Below are 9,867 nucleotides of genomic sequence, written 5' to 3'. Positions count from 1 at the left end.
ATAGACTAGACTATAGACAAGACTATAGACTAGACTATAGACTAGACTATAGACTAGACTATAGACTAGACTATAGACTAGACTATAGACTAGACTATAAACTAGACTGAAGACTAGAATTTAGACTAGACTGAAGACTAGAATATAGGCTAGACTATAGACTAACCTATAGACTAAGCAATATACTAGTCTATAGACTACACTAGACTACAGACTTGACTATAGACTAGACTATATACTGCATTATCGACTAGACTATAGACTAGACTATAGACAAGACTATAGATTAGACTATAGACTAGACTATAGACTGGACTAAAGACTAGAACATAGACTAAACAATAGACAAGACTATAAACTATATTATAGACTAAACTAGACTATAGACTAGACTATAAACTAGATTGTAGACAGGACTAGACTATGCTAACTTTTTTTGGTTGAAATAATTTTAAAAATTTAAAAATTCCTTTAAAATCAAAACATAACTTAAGGTCATGATATGCAATCAACATTTACAACATTCACTTAGTCAAAAAGTATCCTTCCATATCTGTTATTATTAACATAATGTTCGAAAATGTTATAACCGCTTTAACTGTGCTATAAAATTAACAGCTTAAAATAAAAATCATGCTAGAGTTTTATAAATGTTAATAAATGTAATGTTAATTGCTGTTAACAATCTGCTCTTTCACGCTCTCTCACTCTCTTTATGTTAATAAAACTTCTGAGGTTTCTGTTAATAAACAGCAATTACAAGTATTGTTTTAACATTGGCGCCATTAAATGAATTTGAATATTTTTTGGGTGATGTTTTTTTTTTTATAAAAATTCTTGTCTACTGCTTGTTTTTATGATATAAACGACAAGTAGAAAAAATAATAAATAAATATAAAAATTTAGGAAGAAAAAACTAGATGTAGACAATGTGTTTTTAAGGGAATATTATAAGAAAGTGCTGCATTAATACAATAACAACAAGTAAATACACAAAAATGAATATGTTAAGTTGTTTTATGTAGATAATGATATCCTTTAAACAATGTTTTTGTTTTTTTTTCCTTATTGTTGTTTCCTGGTCTGTTGTTCGTGTCTGTCTGTCTGTCTGTTCTATGGTTTGGCTGTGCCAGTCTGTTGTTTTCTTTAAAACATATTGTTAGTTTTTTTGTGCTGATTGGGTTTGGTGTGTGAGTGTGTTTTCTAGTAGTTTTTCGTTTTGTACAAAAACAATAGTTACGATCTTTATTATAGTTGAGATAAAACAAAAACAAAAAGTAAAAAAATATAATATTCATTAATTTTGTTAAACAAAGGAAGTCATTGTTCGAAGATTGGAGAGGCAAACAGCAACATATAATTATGTTTTCGTTTGATAAACATATAAATGAGTTTGAGTACGTGTATCCGCATGTTGCAAAGATAAATACAAACAAATACAAACGTATTTACTAGATGCAAGTGCTTGTAAAAGTATCTATATCGGTGTGTATTAATGACTTAATAAGACAACAATCCAAAAAGTTATTTCAACTAAATGTAGGCAGTGTTTGTGTAAATATTTTAGACCCCAAATATTTTTGTAAACTTTTCCGTTACACCTCTTGGCCATAAGTGTGTGCGTGTGTGTGTGCAGGTATTCTGTTGTAGTAATTATATGGGTGTATTTATGTGTATTGTTTGTAATTGTCTTTCTGTGTTTAAGGCAACTATCATGGGCGCGTTTGTACGTTTATTTCATCGTTAATGTCTACTGCAAAAGACACACACACACACACACAAACATCCTGTTTATCCACAGTTTGTATCCTTATCTCAATTAAAAATTATGGTAAAATTGCAACGCTGTTGTAGGTGGTGGTTAATGTATATAATATCCTTTACAATTATAGTTACAATACAACAATATGCTAACGGCCGATAATTGGATTTCGGCACATGGCTATATAAAATCTTATTCGGTTATACTATAGAACCATTTTGTATTGATTTAAGTCTTAAAATTTTAAAATTATATTTGCACATCATTAAAGGGAAGGAAGAAATTGTTAAAAAAATAACTACTTATGTCTGTTATAAGCCGATTAAAGAAGTTTGTAAGTGTGTTAGTATAACACTAATTATTTAATATGTATATAGTATGGTACACTAATTGAAAGAAAATATTTTCCTTAATACCAGGGGGGAAATAGAGAGAAAAGAACTTGGATATGAAAATGAGTAATAATGAGAATATGTTTGAAACTGTAGTCCCCCTACTATAATCAATATTATGAAACTAAGAAAAGACTACAGTTAAGAGTATAGTCTTGACACTAGTCTTTGCTATAGTCAAGAATTTTCTTCATGCTATAGTCAAGACAATTACTTAGTCAAAGCAAAAGTCATGACTATAAACTTTTTATAGTTTATTCTTTAGTCCAGTCTATAGCCAATAACATAATCCCCACTATATTCCAGCCTATTGTCAAGCTTATAGTCAAGTCTATTGTCAATACTATAGTCCAAATTATCGTCAAGGCTCTAGACAAGACAGACGTCATAGTTGAAATTGTAGTCTATCTATAGTCCTATAATTTACACTATTGTTCAGTTTTTCAATAATATAATTTAGACTGTACTGTACCAGATTACTGTCAAGACAAAACTCCAAACTATAGCCGAGACTATAGACAAGACAATGGTCAAAACTAAAGTTAATACTGTAGTCAAGATTATAGTCCAGACAGTTGTCCAGACATTAGCCAAAACTATAGCCAGAACTATATACTATAGTTCATATTATAGTCAGGTCTTTTGCCAAGCCTATTGTAGCCAATATTGTTGTCCAGACTATAGCCAAGAACATAGTCAAGACCACCGCCAAGACTACTATTAAGACTATAGTCAAGACTATAACCAAGACTATAGTTAAAACTAAAGTATAAGCTATAGCAAAGCCTAGACTATTGCCCAGACTATAGTCAAGACTACAGCCATGGCTATAGCCAAGACTAAAACCAAGACCATAACCAAGACTATAATTCATACTATAGTCCAGACTATAACCATGACTATAGCCTACACTATAGTATATGTTTAAGTATAGACCAGACTATTTTCAAGACTATAGCCAAAACTAAAGAGTAGGCTATAACCAAGACTATAAGTCTAAGCTATAGCAAAGCCTATAGTCCCGACTATTGCCAAAACTATAGTCAGGATATAGTCCAGAATATAGTCCCTACTTAGTCCAGATATAGTCTAGACCATAGTGAAGGCTATTGTCCAGACTTTAGTCCAGAATACAGTAAAGCATATAGCCAGGTCTATAGTTCATATTATAGTCAGGTCTATAGCCAAGATTATAATCCAGACTTAAGTTAAGTCTATAACCAAGACTATAGTCAAGACTAGAACCTAGGGTATAGTTTAGACTATAGTATAAGCTATATCAAAGCATAGGCTATTGTCCAGACTATAGTCAAGACTATAGTCATGGCTATAGACAAGACTAAAACCATACTATAGTCCACACTATAGTCATGACTATAGTGTACATTATTTTATAAGTTTAAGTATAGTCCAGACTTTTTCCAAGACTTTACTCCAGACTTAGTCCAGAGTATAGACTATTGTCAAATCTATAGTCAAGGCTATTGCCTAGAGTACAGCTAAGACTATAGTCAAGACTACAGCCATGGCTAAAGCCAAGACTAAAAGCAACACTAAAGTTAAGACTATTGCAAAGACTATAGTTCATACTCCAGATTATAGCCATGAAAATGATCAAGAACATAATCAAGGCTTTTATCAAAACTACAATCCACCTTAAAGTCAAGACTATAGACAGACTACATTAAAGTCTATATATTTCAGTAAAGAGCATTGTCCAGTACATAGAGACAAAGCTTTGTCCAGTCCATAGAGACAGACAGAGACATAAGACAGACTACACTATTGTCTTAACAAAAGTTTCTTATAGTCTGTACTAAAATCTTAATTGTAGTCTGGAAACTGATCTTTAAAATTGACAAAAACTAAGGTCCTTAAACATCACTGAAGAACTTTACACTCAGCAGATCAATATTAAATTATAGACAAATGACATACATACATATGTATATGTATTCAATAATAAAAAACGTTTAAGAAATCTAAAAAAAGAAATCATACTCTTTTTGGCAACACATTCGGTGTATAGTGAAAACCCCCAAAAACAGGAAATAAACCAAAAAAACGTATTCATTCACAAAAACACCTTCGGTTGGACGCTTATAATTACTATTCCCTTTCCATGAACAGCTATTACACACAACCCATACAAGCACACACCTCGCCATAGATGCATATATAAATGAATCAATTTACGAGTACAAGAATCTGTGGGCAAAAGAACACACCGACAAACTCACACACACACTCATATTTGTTTACATAGCCTACAGATAGTCAAGTTAAAATTAAAATTGGAGGAAATAATCGTTGAAAATTCAACAAAAAAAAAAACACCAAAAAAAGACGAAAGAAAAAAAATGATAATAAACAAAAATTGCAAAAATAAACTTACGTTTTAATCTTTGAGGCATCAGGACGAGTATCGCATTTAATGCCATAGTATGCCAACAATGCATCTTTATCGGTATCCCTAATGACATTGTCCGCCAACAGAACAATGCGTTCGAGAGCATTGCGCAATTTTTGTTTATTCTCCTTTTGTTTATCCTCTGCATCGCAGCCAACACCCCCAGTAGCGCCAGACGATGATGAAGCTGAGGATGACGATGATAAATCCTCAGTTGTTGCTGTTGTTGTTGTTGTTGTTCCTGTTGCTGGCGTTATATTGTTTGCTTTTAATGACTTGGCAAATGTAAACGGATATTGAGCCTTCAATTCAGATGATGATTCAATGTTTTGTATGAGCAGTAAATGAGCAGCCAAATGTTTGGGATGTGCAGCAATTATGTCTTCATAGATTTTTTCAGCTTTTTCAAGTTCTGCATTGTAAAAAAGAAAGAAAGAACGAAAAAAAAAATAGAACACAAACAAGAAAACGTCATTATAAAAGTATAAAAACGCAAAAATTGCACAAACAATATAAATGCAAATTATTAGCAAAAAAAAGGAAGAAGAATGCCAATATGAAAAAATTCATGAATTTTATTTTCTCCTTAAAAAAAAAACTTCAGCTGGCTGACATTATGAAAACAAAAAGTTGTGAAATTATGTGGAATTAAACCAATGTTCGATGAATTTAATCAACTGGAAGCAGATTAAAACTAACCAACCGTCCACTACTTCCATTGCAATTTATAACATTTAACAAATGAACAACGGGCACAAAACAGAGAAAACTTTACAAAAATAACTGAACAAATAAAATTAATAAGAATTTAATTAACTTGGCACTTGGTGGTTTTGTTAAAAAAAAAAATAAAATAAAAACTTCAGCCAATTTTGTCTTCTCTTCTCTTTTTTTTGTTAATTATTTATTTTGTTTTATTTTCGAAATTAAATTCTTTTACAAATTGAAAAATAAACAGATAAAATTTGCAAATAAACTGGAAAAACAAATAAAAACGTTAATAGTGTCTACTTGGCAGTCATACCACTTCTGACACACCCTAAAATGCTGCAATAAATTTTATGCAATTTAAAATCATGATTACGCCATTTTAATAAAAAATGAGAAAAACATAATATAACAACAATATAACGTAGTCAGTAGTAAATAAATAAAAAACAAAGAGTATAGTCATGCGGATCTGGGATGGGAAATTTAAATAGTTAATAGACTAGAATTGACTATTCAATAGTTAATTAAGTTGTTAATAGGGCTAAAAATTATGTAGTAGTCATTAGCATAGCCAAAGAGAGCTCTTATTAGACCAGTCAATATAGTGTTGACTAGCCAATCGATTTGTTAATAAACTTGTCAATAGACTACTCAATGTAATAAAGTTGTAGACTATTCAACAAAATAATCAACTGACTAATCTACTGTGTATTAAACAAACTAGTCATTAGGTTAGTCTTTCGACTAGTCAATAGACTTATCATTACCCAATGCATAAATGTCACTAGACTAATCAAGAGACTAATCAATAGCCATTAGATTAGTCAGTATATTAGTTAATAGATTATTCAGTAGATTAGTCAGTAGACTAGTCAATAGACTAATCAATAGACTAGTCAATATCTAATGTATAAATGTCAATAGGCTTATCAAACTAGTCAAGTGACAAGTCAAAAGACTAGCCAATAAACTAGTCATTAGATTAGTCAGCAGACTAGTCAGTAGAGTAGACAATGGTCTAATTAATAGACCAATTAGTAAACTAGTGAATAAACTAGAGTGTAGACTTGTCAATGGAACAGTCAATGGACTAGTCAATACTTGTCTTTTAACTAGCCACTTGTCTAGAAAATAGACTACTGAATAAACTAGAATGTACATTTGTCGATAGATCAGTCCATAGACTAGTAACTAGACTAGACAAGCGAATAGTCAATAAACTAGTCAATAGACTAGTTAATAGCTTTGTCAATAGACTAGTTAGTGGATTAGACAGTAGACTATTGAATAAACTAGAGTGTAGGCTTGTCAATAGATCAGTCGATAGACTAGGCAGTCAATAAACTAGACAATGGACTAGTGCATAAACTAGAATGTAGACTTGGCAATAGACCAGTCAATAGACTAGTCAGTAGACTAGACAATTGACTAGTCAGTAGACTAGACAACAGACTAGTTAGTAGACTAGACACCAGACAACAGACTAGACAATTAAATAGTCAGTAGACTAGTTAGTAGATTAGTCAGTAGACTAGTGTATAAACAGAGTGTAGACGTGTCAATGGATCAGTTAATATACTAGTCGGTAGACTGGACAAAAGACTAGACAATCGACTAGTCAATAGACTAGTTAGTAGATTAGTTAGTAGAATAGTAACTAAACTAGACAATATACTAGCCATTAGACAAGACAACAGACTAGTCAGTAGACAAGACAACAGACTAGTCAGTAGACTAGACAACAGACTAGACAATCAAATAGTCAGTAGACAAGTCAATACACTAGTTAGTAGATTAGTCAGTAGAATAGTAAATAAACAGAGTGTAGACTTGTCAATGGATAAGCCAATAGACTAGTTTATATACTAGTCAGTAGACTAGACAATAGACTAAACAATGTACTAGTAAGTAGAGTAGTCAAAAGACTAGTTAGTAGATAAGTAAGAACTAGTAACTAGTGAATAAACTAGACTGTTGAATTGTCAATGGATCAGTCAATAAACTAATTAATACATTAATCAATAGTCTTATTAATAATAATTAGATTAGTCAATAGTTTAGTCAATAGTCTAGTCAAGAGCTTAATCAGAACACTAGTTAATAGACTGTATACTTGTCAATAGACCAATCAAGAGTCGACTCAATAGTCAGTAGACTAGTCAATATACAATATACAATTAAAAATTAAAAATCAAAAACCTAAGCCAATTTTTAATTTTAATAACAACTAGTTGAAACGAAAAGTCAATTTTTCGACTTTTTTCATTAAGTTAAAAGTCGACTTTTTGCATTTTATAAAAAGTAGATTTTTCGACTTTTTTCATTTAATTAAAAGTCGACTTTTAGACTCTTCGACTATAAGTATTTTTTAATAGTCGACTTTTCGACTTTTTTCGACTTTTCGACATCTTTCGACTTTTTTTCCGACTATTTTTTGACTTTTTCGAGTTTATCCGACTATTTTAGAGTTTTTGACTTTTTTCCACTTTTTTAAAATTTTCGACTATTTTTGACAATTTTCGAGTTTCCGACTTTTCGACTTTTTGCCTTTTTACGACTTTTCGACTTATCGACCTTTTTCGACTTAAAGACTTTCAGACTTTTCGACTTTTATTTACAATTTCGACTTTTGGACTTTTTTCACAAACGATAGTCGAGTTATCGACTTTTTTGGAACAAAATAGTCGACTTCGACTTTTCGACATTTTTCGACAAAAGGTCGATTGTTCGATTATTCGAAAGTCGATTTATAGAACCCTAATAACAACACCTCATTCATATCTTTGGTAAACGGTTAGTGCTATTTTTTTAAATTTAAATTTTCCAAGCCTGATGTCCACAGAGTTAAATGAACGAAAGCTATTTTAATATGACGTTAAGATTATTATCATTGTATTTTTAAATAAATAGTTAATTAAGAGACATTTATTGCTTGTTACAGTTCGGTTGCTTTGAGGTAGTAAATATAGTAAATAATTTTAATTTTGTTGAGAAATTTTAAATAAAATTTTCTAAAGAAAAAACTTGCAATAACTTTAATATTTAAAATCATATTTAACACGTAACATGCAGGACTAACAAAATTGTATGTACATTGTATATTAACTCCAATCAACTTACCACATTTAGTTAACATTGTACATTGGAAATCACGCAAACCCTCAGCATATTCATCTACGGCTGTCTTGGCTTTCTTGGGTGAACCCTGACCAGCATCACCAGCATTTGAGGGTACAGGCGAAGGACCACCAACGCCGGCACCAGCAGCAGCCACTGCAGTTGATTTAGTTTTAGCATTAGCTGCAGTGGACGAAGTATTAGAGGTAGAACCACTACTACCACTACCACCATTACCACCACCATTCTTTTTGCCTGTCTCAGCTGGATTCAAAACGTATGTAAACTCTTGCACATCAGCTTTGCGTCCCATTTCATCTTTAGCCAACATAATACTACCACCCAACCAGGCGCTGTTGCTGGGCAAACCAGCTTTTGTTAGTTTCTCTTGCGATAAAGGTGACACGTACAAGACTTTGGGACAATCCTGCTTAACCGTGCAATAATTGAACTTACGACCCATTATCACCGATTGGTTGTAATGATCATAAACTTCAAGATTCAAGCTGTTGGGCAGCTTAAATAGTGCCACCATATTGGCCTCATTGATTTTCTCCAGCAAGTCACGTTTCTCGTGGCGTATTTGCAGACGTATCGTATATTCGCCCTTATCCAATTTCGTATAGAAGGTGTGAGAGTTGGCATCACCACATGCAACCATATGCTTGTTAGCATCGAAAATCATCCACAATTGGGACTCATACTCCGACTCATAGAGGACAGAGTTGAAAATGGGGGCATAGATAGCCACCTCCATGGGTTTGGCCACGTTAAGGGTGTAAGTAAGAAGATTTTGATAGATTTGACGGCCTTCGGGTATCACGTCACGTGTCGAACTTAAAGGTGATATTTTAGCTTCGTTAGGTTTAAGGACCACTGCTGCTGTTTTCAATTGTATGGCCGGTTGTAGTTCTTCGCTAACCAATGAGGAGATTTCTAATCTATGGACACCACGAGCTGCCAGCATAACATCTAAATTGGAAATTGAAATGGAACAAACAAAAAAAAAAAGAGGAAACAGTAAAGAATTGACTCAGAATTTGTTTGTTTCCGTTATAATTTTTATTGTTGTATGCGCATATGTGTGTGTTAGTGTTTGTTTTAATGAAAACTATTTTAATCTTTTGAATTGCATATTTACTATCGCAACTACTATACTATAACTTCCAACCACCATTTGAAATCATACATACATTCACACTGTATGCATACATATGATGATGTACTGCTCCTCCTCCTGCTGCAGGAGCAACACATTGTAATATAAAACTAAAGTTAAAAACAAAATCAGCTTTAAAATACATAAATCATTGTACTATGAGCATTTGATATATGAGTTTTTTGTCGGCGTTATCACGATAAATACAATTCATTCTATTCTTTTTTTCTTGTTTTTGTTTTTGTATACATTCAATTTTTTATCATATTTTTTTTTGTACTTAAGCTCGTGACTAAGCCAAACTGTACGTACGTAC

The 9,867-nt window shown here is 32.1% G+C and overlaps 1 protein-coding gene across 1 annotated transcript in view; it reads right to left on the bottom strand.

Moving 5' to 3' along the window:
• Nucleotides 1–9,389, bottom strand: part of LOC111684760 (tripeptidyl-peptidase 2) — a 29,914-nt gene extending 20,525 nt beyond the window's left edge. The window contains exons 1-2 of the mRNA XM_023446958.2: nucleotides 8,396–9,389; nucleotides 4,550–4,976 (exon numbers count right to left, since the gene is read on the bottom strand). Coding sequence (XP_023302726.2) covers nucleotides 4,550–4,976; nucleotides 8,396–9,359 — 1,391 coding nt within the window. The 5' untranslated portion in view covers nucleotides 9,360–9,389. The remainder of the gene's footprint in view (nucleotides 1–4,549; nucleotides 4,977–8,395) is intronic.
• Between the last annotated feature and the right edge of the window lie 478 nt (nucleotides 9,390–9,867).

The sequence above is a fragment of the Lucilia cuprina genome, chromosome 6 (genome assembly GCF_022045245.1).
Source record: "Lucilia cuprina isolate Lc7/37 chromosome 6, ASM2204524v1, whole genome shotgun sequence".
NCBI lineage: Eukaryota > Metazoa > Arthropoda > Insecta > Diptera > Calliphoridae > Lucilia > Lucilia cuprina.
This window is presented reverse-complemented; position numbering and strand designations above follow the sequence as displayed.